The sequence below is a fragment of the Caloenas nicobarica genome, chromosome 3 (assembly GCF_036013445.1).
Source record: "Caloenas nicobarica isolate bCalNic1 chromosome 3, bCalNic1.hap1, whole genome shotgun sequence".
NCBI classification, from domain to species: Eukaryota; Metazoa; Chordata; class Aves; order Columbiformes; family Columbidae; genus Caloenas; species Caloenas nicobarica.
This window is the reverse complement of record NC_088247.1, coordinates 95,660,775-95,683,315: the sequence shown is the minus strand read 5'-3', so window position 1 is coordinate 95,683,315 and position 22,541 is coordinate 95,660,775. Positions and strand designations below refer to the sequence as shown.

At 36.4% G+C, this 22,541-nt stretch overlaps 1 protein-coding gene across 1 annotated transcript in view; it reads left to right on the top strand.

The window, feature by feature from the left end:
• MTA3 (metastasis associated 1 family member 3) overlaps nucleotides 1–22,541 on the top strand; it is a 130,834-nt gene that overhangs the window by 36,972 nt on the left and 71,321 nt on the right. The window contains exons 6-7 of the mRNA XM_065630934.1: nucleotides 395–512; nucleotides 16,607–16,709. Of these exons, the coding sequence (XP_065487006.1) occupies nucleotides 395–512; nucleotides 16,607–16,709 (221 nt within the window). The remainder of the gene's footprint in view (nucleotides 1–394; nucleotides 513–16,606; nucleotides 16,710–22,541) is intronic.

The following is a 22,541-nucleotide window of genomic DNA, read 5'->3' as shown; positions in this document are numbered from 1 at the left end:
AAGCCCTTTTCAGACACCGATAGTGTTTTATAATTTTTGAGACTAATTTATAATGCAGTATCAGTATGGTAGAGATATTTAGGAGAGGAAATGTATTCAGTTCAGAAAGCAGTTAACATCAATGCTTTTCAAATCCATTATACTTTTGCGTGTGAATCTTTTTGCTATTGCTCTGTTCTGAAATAACTCCTAGTAATGAGAGAAGCTTCAGTTAGCCATTTAAAATTACTCATGAAACATCTGCATTATTTAAGAATTAATGTACCAAACCTATGCCTTGTAAAAGTGTGCAAGGGGGGCGTTACTTTAATTATTTCCAAATGGAAGATGATACAGACTTACGAACCCAATTTTAAAAATCATTATGCTGTTGCAAATGTGTGTTCTTTTTTAGGATACTTTTTTTTATTCATTGGTGTATGATCCGTCACTGAAAACGCTTTTAGCAGACAAGGGAGAAATCAGAGTGGGCCCTAGATATCAAGCAGATGTGCCAGACATGCTTGTGGAAGGTAAATATATGATCTTTGATTAGTCAAAAAAAAATCCTCATCTTGCATTATTATTTATGGCTGACTTTCTGAACTAAGCTAATCAGCATAGAGACAGAGAAAGTAAAATAGTAGGTCTTAGGAAATTGATAGCAGTAGATATTATGAAGAAAAAAAGAATACGTGAGTAGCTGTTAAAAGACATTGTTTCAAGTTTGTGCATAACACAATTTAGGCATTCAGTGTTTTTGTTTGTCCTCAACATCTTTCCATGAAGGTTAAACCTATTTTGTAGAATAATAACACTGTAACAAAATAATTGAAAAATGTCTTCTTTCTCTTTTCCCTTTTAAAACAGGCTCTGTGTAGAGGATGTGTGTCTTTGTGTCTTATTTTAAAATATCGGCTTCTGTCAAAGCACCTTTATCTATTTTGTAGCAGGACTGAAACAAGTATTTCAAGCCTTTGCATATCTTTAAAATCACTGGTATTTTAAAACTGTAATATTTATAATCTAGCACAACTACCTGTGCCTTAGTCTTTTGTTACATAGAAACTTTATTATTTTAAACAAAATTTCAAGTACAGTATTTATTTAGTGTTTGGATGTTATTTAAGAGGCATGAGCAGCTGTGTCTTATGTTTGCAATTATATTTACTTAGTAAATTTTAAAATGAGCTGGTTTTTCAGTGAAATGTGCACTCTACATTGAGTGGTAACAAAAGTTGCCTGAATCATATCTAGACATACTATTTTCAAGAATCTTGGTGTTTATTCCTTATGAAGAAAAGATTATGTGACAGGAATGTCACTTGCACTAAGTCAAAGGAGTTCTGAATGCCACAAAGTGTATATTTGTAACATTAAATGATGTGTTTTCCCTTCATCATGGTCTCTTTTTTTTTTCTATATTTTTTCTTTCATACAAAACAAGTAGTATTTCTACAAAGCTTATTTAATAAACCGCATAAAACAAGAATGATTAGATTTCTGGAAGTGGCAGATTATTTTGCAGTGGATGACATTTAGTAGCTCACCTGCATTATTATTCTGACTTTTCTTAACCAGAAATAAACTATAGGAAGTCTTCTCCAGATTTGTTTATAAGGTGTACATGCTTGTTTCAGAGCAAGTTTATGACTAGAATATGATACACTGCCAGCCTTGCTGTCATGGGGAAACAAATAACGATGTAAACGTTCGTATGCTCAAGAGGAAAGCTTCCCAGAGGATTAAGAGAAAATGACTGTCTCAATGTGTGTATCAAGTAGCCAGGAAGTATTGATGTGCTTCCAAAGGAGCTGGTTGAATTGTTGGGTTTTCTGGGCGAGCTGGGGTTTTCTGCCAGGCAGAAAGTCTTTTCCAACCAAATTCTGCTACTTAAATTACCTAAGAGAGAGCCTAATTATGGAATAGTGAATACTAGATATAAAGTAAACGTGTTTTCCCATGGAAATTTTACTTATTTAATTTTTGTTCTACCATTAAATTCCATATTTATTAAAAATTAAATTACTAAGTTCTTCTGCAGTTTAACTTTCTGAGTTAAATCCCTGAGCGGATGATCTTTCCCTTACATCCTGAACACAGGATTTTATTGTGTGTTTACTGTCTTGTTTTTCTCACTCCCCAGTAGTCCCCAAAGTGCAGCGAGTGATGCAGTATTCTTGCTGTCTTTAATAGGCAGTAATAGTCCATCAGTTATTAAGGTTCAGAAATACCAAGTTGCCCACAAATCAGAGATCTGGTGGTATACAGAGAACTTCTTCAGCAATTTAGTTGGATTAATCTGCGCTTATTTCCAGAGGCTGGTGGAAAAAAATAATTTGGTTTTAGGAGGATTAAAATATCTGAATTATTGTGGTTTCAACTGATTTTTATCTAAATGTTTCCGTAGCCTTTTGACCTTCAAGAAAAATAAAAAGGTGATTAAGTTGTTCCTGTGTCTTTATATAAGCTGATGGCCTCAAAGTTAATCCATTTGCTGTCAAGCCTTTCCATTCATTAAAAGAAATCTAAACAGTGTTTAAAATTAATAAACTAAAATGGGTATATTTGGAAAATATGAGATTGCGTGGAGATTTCTGCATCTCGGAATAAATTTTTCAGCCTATATTCTTAAAAGTGGCTAATGATCTGTGTGTCCAAATTACTGTGCCATAATGCATGACTATGCCTTAAGCCTAGAGCAATCACCTTAAATTAAAAGAAAGAATTTAGACAACTTCGAGTCAGTTAGGCATCATTTGAGGAAAGCTAGGTTTTGTGTCATCTGATAATAGTATTGTATAATTAAATAGAAAGCATTGCAAACTATTCACATGTGAAATTTTTGACACCAATTTTAATGTGAAGGAAGTGTACCTCTTTGAAAGTTGTTGGTAGGCATATTTTATGTTTACAGAAAATCCCCAAACTATTTTTTTTAAAAAAGGTTTAAAAAAAATGGAATATTCACACACTATCAGGTACTTTATTTTAAAAGTTACTGGCGTATAAATCCAATTCAAGTGACTGAAAACATGCCAGTTCGGATTAGATTTCAGAAGACCGGTCACAAAATGACTGAAAAACGAAAAAGTTCTTTGAACTGTGAAAACCCTTCCACATTTTCTATAAACATTAAATTATTTTGATGTAAACACACTGACATGTTCTAGTAGATGAAAAATTCAAAATGCTTGCATTTTCTATATAGTGTGATAAATTATGTTCTATCTGAATGGACTATTGTGTGGTTTGGGTTTTTTTTAGTGTTTGGAGAGCTGCGTGCATTTTTTGGTGGGAATAGGCGTGTGTTTGTGTTTTGGGATTTTGTTTTTGCACTGATTTATCCATTTTTCCTTGAATAAAATATACTCCAAAATCTGGTGCTTAGTTCAAACTTTGAGTAATACAGCATGCTTTCTTCACCCCACCTTGCCCCATGGGTAAATTGGATAACTTTATATTCCTCTTCAATTTTTGAAATTAAAAGAATGTTTTCTTTTTAAAAGACTAAAAGTTTTATTAAAATCAAGAGACTCGATGATCCTGAGGGTCTCTTCCGTCCGAAATGATTCTATGATGCTTCTATTGTAGATCAACTTTTTTCCACTTTGAGATATAGTGAATCATAAATTCTTTACACAGAGTAAACAAATATAGACAAAGTTTATATCTGGTTGAAAATGCCTAAGCTTTGTTTATCTAGGCTGGTTTTGTTTGTAGTGGTTTAACTAAATCGCTTGGATTATGCAGTTAGTGAAGACAGTAACTTCGGAAAAAGACCAGACTAGATTTCTTTCGGCAGCCTCTTATGACTTTTGTTTTGAGCATCTTTGGCAGTAAAACTCTGATCCAGGTTGTCAGATTCAAATGATACTATGGTTGTGTTAAACCCTTTCTTCTCCCTCCAGTGCCAAGTGCTCCTGTTTTTCTAGACTGTAGTTCAAAGATTTTGAGAATCTTTTTAGTTGCTCTTATTACACTGGAGAACAGGAGATTATATTCTACAATATTGCCTTATCTTCTGTCTAGTATGATGCCAAAGAAGGTAGTTTTATCCTGCTTTTAACAACGTGTTCTCCAGTGCCTTATTCTGTGAGCACAGCAGTTTATTTTCCAAGTTTGTTTCCAGTGTGGGGTAACATTCTGCTCCTCTATACAAAGCAAGAATAAAAAGGTTTATCTTGGAGAACCAAACCATGTATTTGGACAAAGAGTGTCTGGTTTCAGGTGTCCTTACTCTGCAGTCCAGGAGCAAGGTACCTGCTTCTCTGCATGTGGGGGCCAGAAGCTGTCGTCTTCTTCATCCATGTACTGTATTTGATCAGCAATTTATAAAACATGTGACTAGTAAGTTTAAAAAAAAAAAAAAAAGAAAACAAAGCAAAAACAAACAACAAAAACCCCCAATACACTTTTGCTTTGGGCAAGTCATTGTCATCATTGTTATTTGGTTAAAAGGCATACTTTTATAAATTGTTCTGAAGAAGATCAGATTGCTATCACGTTTAACTAATAGATTTCATTTGGTCCTGTTTTGTGTACAGGGGAGTGTAAGTATGAGGAAGGTCAGGGAAATTGCTCTGAAGCAAATCAGTTTAGATACTTGGTAGACTTTTATGGAACGTTGATCCTTCTTTATCTCACGACTTGATCTATTTAAAACCAAATGTTTTTAAATTCTGGAATTTCAACCAGTATTTCTCAGCAGTGGAACAACGGATGCAGTGACAAGTTGTGTTACATGGTTGGCTGGAAAGCAGAGAATGAGGGAGAGAAAAGTACCAGTGTGGTGTTAGGAATGTAGTTCATGAAGTAGAATAATGCTTAAGAATGGGAGTAACTGGGATTTTTTTTTTTTCTCTACAGGATTTCTTGTAATGCATTAAAAAAAATTGTTTCCCTCAGAGGCCTGCACTAGCCTTTCTGCCTCATGCCTAGTACTGGACATATAATTGTATTTGTCACACAGTAAAATGCATGACAGCTAAGCTAAACAAATACAGTCAAAGTGTTGTTATAGATAGGGCAGCCAAGTGTCCAAAATAACCTCACTGGCCAAATCAGTCATTTCTTAAGTAATGGCTTACTTTTATTTATTCATAGGATTGTGAATCAGGTGGAAAGACTGGGACAAAGCTAACAAAGGTCAATAATTGTTCCCGTCTGTTAAAGCTTCTGAAGCAAAGGGTATTTTCTAAATAAACCTAATAAAGAACTTCATCATTACTGTGTTCTGGTTGTGATATGTGAGTCTAGTGAAACTACTGGGAGTAATTCTTTGACTGAAAAAAACCCCACAACCAAACAAAAAATACTAAATTGTATTTTCAAGAAAATGAATAAAATTTGGAATAACACTCTCCTGTGATAGTAAAGGAAATTAGAGAATAAGTATAATTTGTTTAAATCCATTTTCTGATGTTAGAGTTGCTTTGTCAAGCAATAATGTATGTACATTTTGTGTACCAGGATTTGGCAGAAGAGTGGGCAATGTAAAACGTTTCCATGTTGAAATCGGCATTTTCAAGAAAACTTAGCCCACCAGTGTAAGAATGATCATGTGAATCAGACCATCAGCTGTTTATCCATGTAGGTCTCATGTGGTTTCCTGTTTTTCTTAAAACTTATTTAAAGCCTATTAGGAATCCAGCTTCCTTATCTCTAATCTCTTTGCAGAACTTCAGTAAGTATGTATTCTTAATAAAAGGTGTGCTGGCCTATCTCCAGTGTATCTTTGTTGCAATTTCTGCTAATTTGGTTAATATAGCTGTGAGCCTTGACAGTGCTTAGTTGTCCACATTCTCCCTTTAGCCCATATACCCTCATTCACAGCCTAGGTAACACGAATGGATTTGCATTTGCATGTCAGTAGTAATAGCTATTGTATCCTTGGCTTCCTTGAGAAGATGCTTGACCAAACTCCAATAACTCGTTAATCTTAATTTTGTACAGTTGTTCTGTACCCTGTCCTACAGATGCTTCATTATGAGGTAGATCTTTAAGTGTCTCATGAATCATGTGAACCTCTTGAGTTTTGTCCAGTGATCACAAACACAGAGAATTAATTAGATTTCTCTGCTAAAGTTAACTTGAATTTCTCTTATTCATTCCCTTTTCAAACAGGTCATCTTGTCAAGGTCTTAGACCCTTAGGTAGTTCAGAGACCTTTTGACTCTCTCGATTATCTGAGAAAACTTCAGTCATTTGAATACCTTCTGAAATTTGGACAATGTTGTAGCAAATAGCATGAAAGAAGAGTGATAAGACTGAAAAAATACGTCTGGTAGTGTTTCTCAGTCACAAGGACAGATTTCTTCCTCTGTGGCTTGAGATTTGACTTGAATTTCATTCTAGCTGAAAGGAGAACCGTAGCTTATGAAGGCACTCCAATTTCTTTGTTTCATAAATGCATGAAATTTATTGAGGGACAAAGGGGCTGGGGGGAACAACTCTGTGGGAAATGCCCTGGGGCACATCCAGATCTAGGTCCTCCAATATGGGAGAGATACTAATAAACTGAAGTAAGTTCAGTGGAGGCCATCACGCTTTTGGGGCTAGAGCACTTGCCCTGCAAGGACGAGCTGAGGGAATTGAGTTTGTTCAAGCTGGAGAAGAGGTGGCTTCGAGTGGGGGACCAACAGCAGCCTCCCAGTGACTGGGGGGAGGTTGTTGAGAAGGCAGAATGGTTCTTGACAGTGGTGTATAGTGGGAAGATGAAATGAAAAAGATGTAGCTAGAAATGAGACGTTCAGAATGGCCATGAGCAGAATTTTTTTTCCTTTGGGGATGATCAGGTAGTGGAGCAGTACTCAGAGAGGTTGTGTCATCTCTGTCCTTAGAGGTTTTTGAGACCAAAGTGATAAAGCCAGAGTCTGACCTCACAGCTGAGCCCTGCTTTGAGAAGGAGGTTGGGCTGGAAACCTCCTGAGATCCCTCCCAACTTGAACTGATCCTGCTGTGATGCTCCAGCTTAACAACCTGCTGACAAAATTTAGTCCACAGTCATCTGCCTTTTATCTTGGGGAAGTGCTGCTTTATCAGGAGAGATGTAGTTGGGACTGGAAGTTTACCTCTTATTAAACAAGCATGTGAGTGACAGTCATTTAATCAAAACGCCTATGCTTCAAAGGTGAGCTTAGGCCACATCTTTTACTGTGCTTATATACAATCATTTTGCATTAAGAGAAGCTGCAAGAGAAACCTCAAACTGCTACTTAGTCACCTTCCCTCCAGTGATGATGCTGGGTAGTAGACAAGTTCTTTGCATGTATTCAGTTTTTGCTATTAGCATGCTCAGTTTGAGATGACTTTTCCATAAAGGCTTGAGACAATATGTTGAGCTTTTAGCAAATCTCAGTCTAAAAATAAAAGGAACACCTGAAGATTAGGAAGCGCAAACACTAATGTTAAGCTAACAGCATTAGTACCTACCAAAAAGTCTTGAGTATAATTAGATTATAGTACTTCAGTAGAAGAAAAGGTATATAATGTAGGCATAGTATGATTCAGTTAACAGAGCAACTACTAACCTTTAAAAATGTTGTTTCTCTGTTGTAGAAAACATGGGGTAATTTCTGAGATTTGGCACAAAACCACCAGCTAGAAAGTAGATTGTAGAGGGGTTTAACTCCGAAGTTTCTCTACCTGTCTTTAATGCAAATGGTCGAAGGGTGTCCTTGGGCACACAAGGATTCCCAGTGTGTATTATACCTGGGCACCATCACAGCGGCAGCTGATTGCAACTCTCAGTGTGCACCTGAACAGTGGGAAGTGCCTGGTAAGAATGTTTTACTGTGAATTAATTGCCTGTGAGTAGCAGCAGCTTCTGTCAGCTCATCGGTTCTGCTCATTGTGCTCGCTCTAAGGATGCTGAGTGCAGAGCAAGAACTGGCTGCTGTTACAAAGTATCACACAGAATCACAGAATGTTAGAGATTGGAAGGAACCTCGAAAGCTCATCCAGTCCAGTCCCCCCGCCGGAGCAGGAACACCCAGATGAGGTTACACAGGAAGGCATCCAGGTGGGTTTTGAATGTCTCCAGAGAAGGAGACTCCACAACCTCCCTGGGCAGCCTGTTCCAGGCTCTGTCACCCTCACTGAGAAGAAGTTTCTTCTCATATTTAAGTGGAACCTCTTGTGTTCCAGTTTGCACCCATTGCCCCTTGTCCTATCATTGGTTGTCACCGAGAAGAGCCTGGCTCCATCCTCGTGGCACTCACCTTTTATATATTTATAAACATTAATGAAGTCACCCCTCAGTCTCCTCCAAGCTAAAGAGACCCAGACTGGTAGTCCTGATTGAGTACTGCCACCAGCAATGGCAAACTGTTTGCAAATTGCTGTTTTAATTAGCCTGGAGGACTGATCTTAATTAGAGTCACTGTTAAGGTGATACCTGTGTACTGCTGCATGGAATTTTTCTCATGCTAATGGTCCCATCCCAGCTGCAGTCCTGTTCCTAGCCCAGTGCTGCTCATTTCTTCTTTCTTGGTTTAAAAGGAGACTGCTGTGTTCTGCTCCATAAAGAATTCCCCAAGAATCTCACAATTAGGTACTCTCTGGCCATTTAAAGCAGTACAAAGAGTTTGGAGTTGGCAGGGAAGAGAACTACCCTCTAACTAAGACATAGAGAGGAAGAGGAATTAGTGTCTCTGAAATGGAGGAAGAAGTAGCCTGTAGTAAAGACATTCTGTTCAAAGCTTTTTTTTTTTTTTTAGTACATAAAATTATAAATTATATTCAAAGTATCTGTATAAAAGCCCAGAGTCCCTCTTGCACATCTGAAAATAACCAGAAAGCACTTAGAAGCAGCACTTGCTGTGCAGTTGGTTCCATTTCTTGAAGGCAAGACATTTTAGAATTAATGGAGTTCAAGTAGCTGAGTGCTTAATAGGAAGAAGGGGAGCAGTTGGGGAAATTTAAGCTGTAAATTTTCAGTGACGTTCAGAGAACTCATATCCAAGACTTCCAAACTTTTTCTCTGTTTTGAAAAAGAACTAAATGATTCCTTTAGAAGTATTTCCTAATGTCTTCTCTGTTGTTTTGCTTCTTGCTGCAACTCAGCTGTAAAAACACATCATTTTTAGCAGATCAGACACATCAGATAGAAACTATTAAACTCAAGAGTTCAAGCCTATTTATGAATATTGGAATTCCAGAATTTTAAGTTTAAAAATTAGTACAACTAAAGACATAAATAAGAAACTCATCTACTCACTGGTTGGATTTTTAACACTGGGAAACTACTTAGTGTATTGTATTTTCTGGTTCTTTAATTGCTTCCCATATACACTAAAGTTTTGTTTTCATTTAATAAATGAAAAATACGTTTTAGAATAGTGGAACCCAGCTGTGATCTCACAGGGAGGGATCTGTTCTGTTGTTTCATAGTATATAATACTCCTATTTATTGGAAGAACCACTGAAAATCACCCTCACTTGCCAGAGATGCCGTTTGAGTGGCAGTTATTGGGGTTGTTCTGCTTGGGGATTGTTGGTCTTTTTTTTCCCCCTGTCTTTGCCTCAAATCATAACAGCAGGTCTGTATTTCTCAAGTTTGCTTTATACTGGAAGAGAAGTCAGCTGGAGTTTTGGTCTCCATAACAAGAGTTCTGTGATTTCTTGTCTTTAGCTTCTTGAGGAGACTGAGGCATCTGTTCTCATTCTTTTCTTATGTTTGTTATGAACCTCCTATTTTTCAACAACTTTAAGGAAAAGGTTAAAGTAGCCGCCTTCTCTTTTGCCTTCTGGTTGCAGAGCAACACAAATGGTTTGTGCTGTGTTGTCAGTGTGGAAGGTTGTGTATAATTGTTGTCAGAAAAAATTTCTTTACTAATAATAGCTGTGGAGCCTTGGCTGAGGTTGTTCAAATACTAAATGAGTTCTGTCTGGTAGTCAGTCTTAGCAAAGATACAGTTATTTATTGTGTACTGTGTATGTGCTTATTATCCCAAATAATGTATCGCATTGAGTGCTCAAATTGCCTTTCAAGCAGTGACATCTTAGGGTTTAATTGGCTTTGCTTTTTTTTTTTCTACCTCAGTAACTTTGCCTAAATGGACTTATTGTAAGTTCACGTTTTTGTTTCCTTTGCTGTTTTACTGTAAGTCTGATTTGCTTTTAAGTTTATTCTGTAGAAGGTGAAAAATACCAGATGAAGATGAAATGTGTTTTTTACACTTGAATAAGTCAAATATATTTAATCCTAAAGAAAATGTTATTCTCTAAATTATACATTTCATTTAAATTTATGCAAATGAACAGCCTATTTATCTTCAGAATGCTATAGTCAAGGGGAATTTGCACATTCGTAACATTAAGTTTATGTGAAAAAAATTGCAGGACTAGACATTTCATTTGAATTTAGTGGGCTTTTTTTGAAGAATGCAATGCCTTTGCATTATGGTATCTCTCTTTCCAAAAGAAGTATTTTAAATATTGTTAATATTCATATGCATTATGGTATTGTTATTTTTTTAATACACAGGATCATTTTCACTATGCTTTCCTGAAAACTTAATTTACCTCATATGTTGTTATTTCAGGAATTCAGAAAACCTGCTGCAATCTTTCTGTATTCAGATTGGAATAGGTCCTAGACCACTCCAGAGTGTCTACCGACCAAAAGAATGATGTAAAATGGGGACAAGGGGCAGGGAATCCTGGTGCAAGTCAGCTTGTACAGGTTTATTCACAGATATGAAAAGGAGTACAAGAAACTAATTCTAAAATAAAAGTGGATTTCAGGTATCTTTTCATCAGTTGAATATTTGTTCTTGCCTTTGAACTGAAGGTGACCTTGTAGTTTTATGCAATATATTAATTTAGGTCATTGCCTTTAGAATTACTATAAAAAACTGAAATGAAAGGGCTGACTTTTTATTCGATTTCTGTAACAGCGGGGTTTCTACCTAAATGTGATTTAACGTAAAGACTATAAAGTGAGGAATGGTCTGTTCTTAGGAAATGATGTCTCCATGTTCTGTGATCCGTGCAAGCTCCTTTCTTCATACTGTTCTGCAGGGTTTTGAGAAAGAGGCAACCTAATTTCTTCCTTTCTTCCACCACTGGACATTCCCGCAACCCAGCCGTTCTTGATGCAGCATTGAGGAGAAGTTGGTCGTTACTGTGTGGTTACAGTTGAGTTTATTCTGAGGCCAACTGTAATTCTTTCTGTTTATTTCTAGGAATTTAGAACATGGTTAATTAAAGCTCTTTTGAGTGGTTCGTGAGGTCTTGTCTTTTGATCATCAGTGGTTGATTTATCAGCACTGCAAGACTGATGAGCACTGAGAGAGCTCTAAGGTCGTTGGAGCTGGAGGCAGTTTTAATTCCAAAGGGATTTTTTAAGTGAAGAATAACTGAATTTTTTTTTATAGACTAGAGCTCTAGAGGATAGGAAGGTGATGGGACTATGCATATTTTATTACTTTAGAAAACGCTCAGTAGCAGTTTAAATTGCTGTAGAAAAGTAATGGGATTGTATCACCTGATATCTTTCATTTGTAGTCTCTACATGGAGTCTGTGTAGTCTGCTTTTCTTTTCTAGTCTTCACACATGCATTATGTTCATAAATTGAGTTTTACCATAAGATTTGTGTAAATATACAACTAGTTATCTGAATGACTAATTGAAATCTTAAATATACATGTCGGGCAAGCTGAGAGTGGGGAGATCGGATTGTTCTGCAGTTGAATGGTAAACAGATAATTTTCCTTTTGCTTACAATTCTAAAATAATCTAAGCTTTCTCATGTTGCTTTAATCAGAGCAGTTATTTGCACGTAATTCAGTTTTATTGTTTTGCAGAGTTGAGTGTAAGTTTTTGAACTTTTTTTCTGGGTAATTTTTGATTATCAGTACTGACAAATCATAAAAAATCAAAAATGAGTAATAAGCATTCAACGTCTGCAGAGCTTTTATAGTGAGAAGGGTTGGAATTTCTGTTAAGACCAACAGTCAGCTGACTGTTTACAGCGAATTCAGTTTATGCAGTTGAACTTAGTAAGTGTCACTAGATGAAGTTTGTACAGCCATCTGAAAGATGTTTTTCCTCCTGTACTTCATGTAAAACTACTTTTCCTAGTGGCAATTACTTCGACATTTTGTAACCAGCTTTCTCAGTTAAGCTGTACATCCCCCCCACCCACCAGTTTTTTGCCAAAAGCTGTCTGGTGTTTTCTCATAATTAACCTCTGTGTATGAATGTATAATTCATATTATACAGAGTGAATATGCTGACTGTTTTGGAAAGGAACTAATGAGCTTTTTGTTGAAGGAGAAAACTCAGATTTTACTTCAGACAGACTCAGTGTCTGGAACTTTGTTCATACCTAAACAGTATGAGAAAATCCAATGTGATGTTATTTTTCTCATCTGTAACTTTGAGAAAAAGTTTCCAGACAAGCAGTCTAAATAGCAGTATGAGAAGTTGGTCCATGAATTGAAACCTCATTTTCAGTGATTAGTTGCTTATTTTTACAATGCTGTATAGCACATGAAACTATGTTCAAAAAGACATTTAGGATTATCTGCAGTTAGTATACTGCCAAAGAGTTCTGGCAAAAATCTGGTAAACGCTCTGTCTTCTAAATCTGACCCCGTGTTTCAATAACAGAGTTGTCATTCTGTTGGATGCTGGATTGGATTAAGGGAGGATAAAAACTGATATGTATCTCTCTTCCACATCTGTGCGATGTAGCTAAGATATATTGCTGGTTTACAGGTATAAAACTGAAACACAAAGATGAAGACACTGAATTTACTTCTTAGATACATGCTAAGCATTAAGGATATGAGCATCTACAAAGGGCCTTCATGTTTATGTGCTTAGGTATCTAGTGGTCTGGGTAATTAATGCATGAGTCAAAACTCCTGGCTGATTTCAAGTGATTGTATCAAGGCCTGAATTAATTTCCACAGTAGGAGGAACTCTGCAACACAAACTGTTGGTCTGGTGTCCAGCTGCTGTCCATGGATGTGTCTGCCTTCTTACTATGACCAAAAAATTGCAACTACTGATTTTCTGTCCGATGTGATTAAGGATCCAGCAGCTGGTACCTCTGTTTTGCATATTGTGAAAGATGGGTTCACTCAGAAAGCCGAGCACTGCAGGAGTTCAGTTTATATGTTTGGATTGAAGTGACTGCTAAATTACTTCTTTAAAAGGAGAATCAAAAGATTATATTGAAAAATAGTGAAAATTATGTAAAATACAAAACCAAGAAATTTTACCTGACAAGTAGAGTCACTAAAAACTGTCCTCCTGGCTATTTTTCAATCAACTGCCTCATCAGCTGTTTCTCATTAAAAGCAGAATTTGCATTATTTCCCTGAAAACAATTTTAAAAAAATCTAAGTTCTATAAATTTCATATTTCAGTTTCTTAAAAGGATACACTATTGCAGCATTGTTAGATATGTGTGAAATTAAAAGAATTGCACTCTAGGAAAACGATGCAATTTATTTTCTTTTAGTTGGATATAAGAATCATGCTAAATGTAATGTACTAATTACCCTGGGGGTGTTTATCTGCAGGAAGTAAAGTCTAAAAGACTAAGTAGATCTTTAATTTCTTGTAGTTCATCTTAATTGCATTCTGTTAAAAGTTGCATTTGGTTTACTTTTGTTTTGTAAAATTATCTTACAGCTGTTTTCTGGGGGATAGATCATGCTTTCCTTTGTTTAAAATGACTGAGATCTAGAACTTTTATAAGAAAAAACCCAAACATTTTCCTTTTAGTAAAAAGCGAACCATGAGAAGTGAGGCATTGAATGATTGATGAGGAGAAAACCAGGCATATTTCTGGCCATGTACTAATGTTTTCCAGTAAAATTAATATTCAGGATTAGATTGACTACAATAAAATTATAAGCAGTGCTCAAAATGAATTGGATACATTGGTATGTCATAGCAGCCATTCAAAAAATAGCTTAGCACCTCTGAGAAGCTGTAATTGGTATGTTGGTGGTGGTGAGGGAAGGTAACACGTAAATAACAGAACCTGAGAACCTTCTCAGATGCAACAGTGAAAATGTGCAAAGGAAAACTCCCTGATTCGTTTGGGTGCTGGAGTCTGCAGTATAAGGAATAAATCCTGTGGTAACTTTGATACCTGTTCAGTTTGAATGTGTTGTAGTTACGTGTCAAATTCAACAATATAAAATACAAGTGTAGAGCTGATAACAGAAATTCCATTGTAGTTTCAAAAGAGTCTGCCATGTTAGAAGTCCTATGGTATAAGGTACAGGCATAATTAACTAAGAATATACAGCTGAAGGAAAACAGAGGGGTTTTTAGAGTTACTATTTTGAAAGAAGACCTTTCATCTTACGTGATCCTCCTGTACTGATTCTTTCAGCACATTCGAAGGAAGTAAACCAAATTTTTATTCCTGAAATCAATTTTTCAAAGATTCCTACAGCCGTTGACTGCCTCTATGGTTTGATCTGTTTAGGTTACTTTTCTGCCGTTTAAGTGGAAAATCAGGAATGAGCCATTTTTTTGTAAGTGCAGTTTGGCAGATATCACCTATCTTCTGAAAACCTCTCTGTCCACCATTGTTGCAGTAATATATAATATTGCAAATATTATATGTGTTTAGATTATTTTGGTGTGGATATTCCATTGCCTATGTTCTGTTTATGTCTACTGCCATTATAAAATATTGTTTGGCAATATTTCAGATTTTTCTTTATCAGAGTTAAACCAACATTTTGTAGTAGCAATTCTTCAATTACCTCTAATTGAAGTAAGGCATGTAGTATTGCAATTTTTTTTCTCTTCTTGTGAACTCGATTCAGGAGAGTGACGTGTTTTGGTTGGATACTTGTGCTGTGTTTGTTTGATGTCTCTTTGTGAGAAGTATGCCCTGCCTGAGTATTGTTATTATCGTCAGGACGTGATGTCCTGAAACAGTTAACTAACATGACAGATACTTAAAAACCACATATTAACAGATTGAAATGAAGTGCTCAGAGATTATTTATAAAATGTGGAACATCACCCACAATGTGTCTGTCGCAGATGGAAAAGATGAATGTATTGACAAGTGTAGTCCATTGAATAAGTTTGTAGACCTAAAATCCTATCGAGATTGCCAGAAATTAAGTTTGTCTCCAGTACTAGATGTGAATTAGCTAAAACAGAAGCAGAAGTCCTGTTAGGCAGGCAATTCTTTATTGCCTGCATATCAGGAGAAAGTAACTTAATTTGTTTTCCTGAGAATGTGACTATGAAATTTGCTCCTGAAACATCAGCCAGCCAGCATGGTGCAGTTCTAATATGTGCATTTGGTAGGGATAAATATATACCACGTGTTCATTTCCTTCCAGAATGAATGTGAGGGAGAAATATGCCATATATGATCAGATTTCAGAAGAGCCAGTGTGTGGTTTGCGGGCTATTTCCAGACTCTTAAGCGTACAGGTTATTTCATGTCCTGATGATACCATGCATGTTTAGACTGGCTGTTTTCCTTAAGCCGGAAGAAATAGTGCAGACTAAAGTCGTCTTCAGAGAGGTACCTACACCGCCCAGATTTTCCAAGGAAATGCAATAGCTGTATTTGAGAACAGGTTTTTATTCTTGTAGTAGCTCATAAAAGAGACAAGTACTGGCAGCCAGCTAAACATTGGAGTTTTTCACATGTTCACCTAAGGAGGAACATGCTTGTATTCTAGAATACCAAGTAAAGACAATGTTTTTGACTTTGCTCTTGCCAACAGTTGTGGCCACAAATGTGGTGGCCACATCCCACAGGTAAATTTTCTCATCCTAGTAGAATATGTGATGCCTACTTAATCAGACTCTGCAATGATTGGTGTAGTAGTCAAGCCAAGACTTAGGCTTCCATATGAACATGAATCATTGCAGCGTCTTCACACTTGACTGTTCTTCCAAGCAGTACAAATACCATACTCTTTTAGTAATGAATAGATGGCAAATTAAATTTCAGAAACTGTCACCGTTGTTTCAGCCACGTGCATGTATGCAAATTGCTCTGTTCAGACAAATGGAGTTGGGAAATGATGATGGAGTACGTAGTCACTTTCTCGTGCTGTAGCCTTATATATTATTTTATAAAAGGATATAACTAGTCAACAAACACAGCAGTTTTAATAGTACATTTGTGTTAACATTACAGATAATGTAGTGGCTGAGAGCAATAAGTGAAAAAATAATTAAATGTAGTAGACAGCATTTTTTCCATAATGATTTTTATTTTGGAGCCATAGAATACAAATGAAATAGAATTTAATTACTAAAACTGGTTAAGTGTAAAGTTAATTTTAATATGGCTTAAGTGAAACAGTAACTTTAACACAGTTGAGAAGCACTTTAAAGAAACCACTGGTTGCTTAAATTATGTTTTAAAGTTTATAATCACATTTTATTAACGTTCTTTGATACTATGCTTCCTTAAATTGAAATTCTCATATTAAGGGAAGATACTTATTTTACTGATGCTGCATTATAGAATTTGAATGGATAATTGCCGATTGTTAAATACTGTGTGTGTGTGTGTTTAAAAATGTACAATGTCTCTTTTAAACATGGTACAAGAAATACACAGAGAAAAACATTGTAAGTAATAAGTGTTTTGTCCCATCTACCTTTTGACAGGAGAATTAGATGACAGAGAACAGGCAAAGCTGGAAGTTAAAGTATGGGATCCAGATAGCCCCCTTACTGACCGTCAGATTGACCAGTTTTTAGTTGTAGCACGGTAAGATTAAAATCCTCTAATAAAAAAAATTTCATTTCCTACTGACTATTTATTCCCCTATATCATGTTACTCAACTTGTTTGCCATTTTGTGAGCCCTTGTCTTTCCCACAGTTAGCTAAAAGAAAATCAGACCATAACATTCTGCGTATTTATTGAAGCTACCAATACAGAAGAGAGGAAAAGAGAGTGAGTTTTGGAATAATGCTACACTCTCTGTATTTCAGGTTACAGTAGAATTTGATACTTCAAATGTAGACATCAGTCTGTTTTCCCCTCAGAGTAAATAAAACATTATTTCAGTGCTAATATTTCAGTCTTATACTATAGTTCTTGGAATTTCATAGTGTAAAATAAAAATGAAGAGTAGAAATAAAGAAAATGTTAACAAAGAATGGATGCAAAACTTGCACAATTTGCATATAAACTGAATAATGTGCAATGCAGTTATTTTGGGTGAATGTTGAAATAAAAGTTTTGAAGTGGTATATTTCAGTAGCGAAAAAAATCTGGCCAGTTCAATTTTATAAATTGACATGATAAAGCACATTTATGAAAGGAACATCAAAGCTCTTGGAATTCATAAAAACATTTAAAAATAATTTCTCAATTAAAAAAAAAAAGACACTTTCTATACTCTGTAGACTTATCACTGAATAACAACTCTACACTCGTAAGATACAGCATGTTTTGCCTGTCCGCTAATTCATACTTATAAATATAGTACAAAGGTGCTGTTCTAATGATGGCAAAGAACTTCTAATCACAGCTAATGTAGGAATTTCATCCTGAAGCACTTAATCTCCTGTATTCTCTGTAACCTGGTTGCAGAGCTTAGTCTCAAATCTTCTTGGGCAAATAATCCTTTTACGTTCTTTCCAGTTTTTGTTCTTTATTCTTTCTCTCTTTTGAACAAAGCATTTCAGGAAGGAAATAGAGAGAAGTTGCTTTATATTTTCTAGCTTTTGTGTGTGGTGAAATGGGTTGCTATCTATTGTTTTACAGTTCAGATGCTGATCCACCTGGGTTTCTTCTTTCTCCCCCACTTTGTACTGCTGTATCCTTTCTATACAGTAGTAAAAAAATGAGTGTCCCTGTTGAACTTACAAGCGAGCCAGGGGGTTATAGGTGTGAACACTTGTCTGTTCAGAAGATCACAATACCTGGTAGATGCTCCGTAGAACAGAACCCATAAAATGGAGCAACTTCTATCACCAGCAGTATAATACCTGGACATGTGTGTGCAGACCGTTATGGGGTGCCCTAAAAATACCATCTGCATGAAGATTATGTGCATTTTTGGAGAGTTCATTCATTGCCTTTGCATCCCTCCACTCCCCATTTTGCAGCCACTCTGAGAAGCTGAGGTAGTACACTGTGAAGCTGAAAGTGTCCCCAGAGGGGTGTACCAGTAAGCAGTCTGCTGGGAAGTGACAGAGAATAAATGACATTTTTAGGGAAAAGCACTCTTCTCTCTACTTATTTAAGTCATCTGGTGCAATGCTGTGCCCTGGCTAAGACTGTGTTTGTTCAGAAGTTGATAAATGTCCGTAAATAAGGTTTCTGTTATGCTGGGAATGGATCTTGGTCATCGCTGCCTAGTTACAGCTGTCCAAGATCTTGTGGTAGGCAATCTGTAATCAGATGTTACTCGGATGCCACTTTATTGATGTTCTTCCACAAAACTCTGTTCATCTTTGTATGCTGCTTTTAAACTGACAAACTATTTCCAGGCTCCTCTACACTTGTACTCACAGGCTGTAAGGTCAAATTCTGTTGCACTAAGTGCTTCTGAGACAGATTTTCACCAATTCCTGGAGGAACAGTTCTCCGATGATGATTGGGGCAGCTTTAAATTCAGTATGCTGTGTGCTTGTAGGTAAATACTTGCATTATACTGGACCATTAAAAGCTGTCTGAGTTCCCATGGAGTTGGTGTTATGATCCAGTAAACTGTGCTCACACACTCAGGAGATCTCTCTCTGCTGCGGCCTAACTGCAGTTCCCTGGGCGTTGACTGTGCCTACTGGCTTTGCAGTGAGAATGGCATTTCTCTGCTTCCTGGAAGTTACGTTTAGTTACGCCAGTTTGAAATTCTGGCAATAAGAACTTTTTCCTAAATGCTTTCCTGTACGTGATTTTGATTAAGTGCGTGTATGCTATCTGTATATGAAACTTTAAAAGCATTTTCATATGACTGTTTTTACATGCTGCATCGAAGGCATTGAGTCTTTCTTCTCAGTTTCTGCAGTCTGCTCTGGCTGAAGGAAAAGTTGCTTTTGTCCTTATAGGCTTTAGCTTTTTCAGTCACACAAGCATGCTTTGTTGGTTCTTTAGAATGTGTTCAAATGCTCTCATTTTCTCCTTGTGTTGCCCATTTTCAAGAATATTTATATATGGCCTCAGGCACGTAGCTTTCCCAGTCTTAGAAGGTTTGTTTACTGTTTCAGGAATGAGATGCCTTTTTTCTAGGTTTATATGCTGGGTCAGTCTGGGCCTGTCACTAAGCCCTAGTGTGCAATAATTTGCTGGTTATGATGGTGGGAGAATATGCCTGTCCTGTCCAGAAACTGGAGGTAGCAGTGCCAGAAAAATCAGTGTAAGAGTACTTGAGTGGAAAGATCCTTAACCTGGAGCTCCCTAAGTAGTCTTGTTTGACTCTGTGGGTTTACAAATCTTGAAAGTACTTTATTGCTACTATGGAAGCATAATTTGTGCAAGGGCTCTTGCTTAACCTACCAAAAGCATCTCTTAGGAGGGGCTTGAGGCATCAGACTAATGTATTCTGGTTTTGAGTTGTTTTTTGGGTAACATGCTGTCATTTATACTCTGGCAATGAGAATTCCAACACCGTTTTCTACTCCGTTCAAATAAGATACGGCTTCATCAACTGATTTTTGTTCTGTCATACATATTAGCAGCAGTTGTTCTGTGTCTACTGGCTTCCAAGAACAGGGCTCTGAGAAGCTGCACCAGCAGTTCAGATCTGTCCACATTGGCAAATAGTACAGTACAGGAGAAGTAGACTTGTAGAGTTGAAATGTTTGGTGCTGAAGACCTACCATCCACACTCTGCACATTTTGAGCAGTTTTATTTTTAGGCTAACTCTAATCTGATCCTGTGGACTAAATAACTGTGAGTATGTAGAACGTAACAGAAATCCAGTTTGTGTGCTACAGTCATCAGTGTTTGTCATTCCTAATATACCAGGAATACTTCATTCTCTTGTGAGATCTCATGTTCTTGTTCTAACTCTGGTCCAAGTTGCATAGTATTAGGAAATAGAAACTTTCCTATTGTGTGTATAATGTAATAGTCCTGCCTATTTTTTTTGGTTTTAAATGTGTCAAGGAGCCAAAAATGGTCCTGACCAGACTCAAATGTGGTAGGACTTCTGCACTCCAGTCTGGACAGATGCTAAGAGCCGTAGATGTGACCCATTTTTTTTTCATTTTCTTTCTGTCTACTAATTTGGTCTAGAATTAATTACGTGCTAAGTTTTTAGTACATTCTAGTTCCGTTTATGTACTTTATGATGCAGTGAAATAGTTAAGAACTTAGTTAATTTATTCTGCTTCATCTAACTAGACTATCAACATAGTCTTCTGGAAGGGCTATATCTCTAAATCAAACTATTTTCCAGATATTTGTGGTCCCAGATTATTTCCAACTAAAACAGAGTTTTGAAGACTAATTAAAATAGCCTTTAAGAATTGCATCTCTACCTTAAAATTTTGTTCCGTGATTTCTTTGAAATTAAAATGGCATTGCAATACCTCTGGCTATCATAGCATATTTCTCTTAATTTGAATGCCTGCTCAGAGAAGAATGGAAAGTTATATGTTAGTCATTTTGAATTAGAGCTTGATCCTTGCTTTGTTATTTCCACTTTTCTGTTTTCTCCAGGATGGTGATTATATTAATTTTCTGTTGTTTACTATTGATTTGGTTAGAAGTGCTCAAGGTATATGGAGGTGTATTTGTTACATGAATTTACCTTACAGTGAGGAAGGGAACACAATGCAGCTTCAACTAGCAGTGTATCTTTCATCATATTGAAGAAAAGAATACACTCGACAACTGAGAACAATGTGTAAAAACATCGTAAAATGTACTCAATAATCTGTTCTTGCAAGATAATTCGGTGTAGTCAGTGGCAATAGACAAGATTCTCAAAGCTCATCAATAAAAATAAATACATGAAAGTCACTAGTTCAAAAGCTTCGATATTAGTGTGCCTCTGGATTCTCTTTAGGTGGTGAGAAGTAAGAGGAGTTGGAGTTCATTAGAGGTAATGAAATTTAATGACAGAATTTCAACGTAAAATTATGCGGTAAAGATGGTGAAAAATCTTGATGCCAATGCTGCACTAGCAAAACTAGCTGTTCACTAACAAGGTGAATTGCAGCATCTAATGGTAAGCAGATGGTTTGGAAATAAAAAGGAAAAATACTTTCACATGAAGTTTACTAGGAGTGTGAAAAATGCTGCATTTCTGCGTATCTGTCATGATTGGCAAATACACATTTATTCCTTTGTACATTTTGTGTTACTGTATTTCTTCTTGACCAAATTAATTTGGAAACAACTAATTCAGACTTCGAGCTGAATTTTTTTTTTTTTTGATTGCTTAATGAATTCTGTTGCATTATATAGAAAAAAGTTCTGCCGCAGCGTTTTCATGGACCTTCTTTTTAGGGGCTGTAATTCTCCTCTGTGACTGTGAAATTGCAGGATGGGAGTACAGATGATCACTTAAATCATACCCTGTGAATTAAACTACTTGTATGTATCAGATTCTTTTTTTGTTGCATAATAAAGATTTTATGTATGTTCCATTTCTGTTCATTTAGTAATGAAATTGAAGGTTACTTGTGGTGTGTAGGGGACATAACATGTAATGCCACCCCTCACCCCTAACTTGGAGAGTCTTTCAGAGAAAGAATAGCTGCAGGTGACTTCTCATGCTTGTCATGTCATCTCCCTTTGCACTCTAAATATCTGAAGTGATAATAATGAAGCATAGCACCGTACAGACAGTTGCTTAGAAATGCAAGGAAAATTTGTCTTGTGGAACTCACTTTGCCATGAATATGTTCTTCATGTCAGACTTTTACGTTATCCAGTAGTAAAAATCTCAGGGGGATTTCTCAAGCTTTAATTAATATTATGCTGGTGACATGTGTCTCCACTGAAGTAGTATTTTTTTTTTCTTCTTTCCAGGATTTTAAGTATCATGAGACTCTCTTAAGGAGCAATCAGATATTAATTGACTGTTTGTAAAATGCAGTTATTGATAGCAGTTTAAGAGGTCATCTTTTAGGACAGGTTCCAACTCACAGTGAAGAGGAACATTGGCGTAATAATAAGGAAAACAAAAAGCCTTCCTAATATGTAGGATACCACCGAAGATCCATTCAGTTGTTTTCCTCACAAATGTTAACTCTGAGGTGAGACATAGGTCTCATTCATTAGTTTGCAATATGCAGGAAAAATTGTGAGTTTGCAGATTCCTGTATGCACAGAGGTGCTTCACTTTCAACAGATTTATCCAGAGTGTTACCCACTACTCATCTGGTATCACTGAAACAGAGGAACAAGGTATACAAGTGAACGATTTTTAAAATAAACATCCTTGGGTTAAAAATGATATCTATCTTAGCTGGATAAAATTTTGAGAATACAAGGTAGAAGAAAACAGTTACTGGCCTGAATCCAGAAACTTCTGGATGTGATTTGGTGCTGGCCCATTGTTGCTACTGGGGAGACGAGTGACTGTTTTTATCCTGATGTGTAATTGCAGTGGTTCCAGATTTTCTTTGGTAAATAATG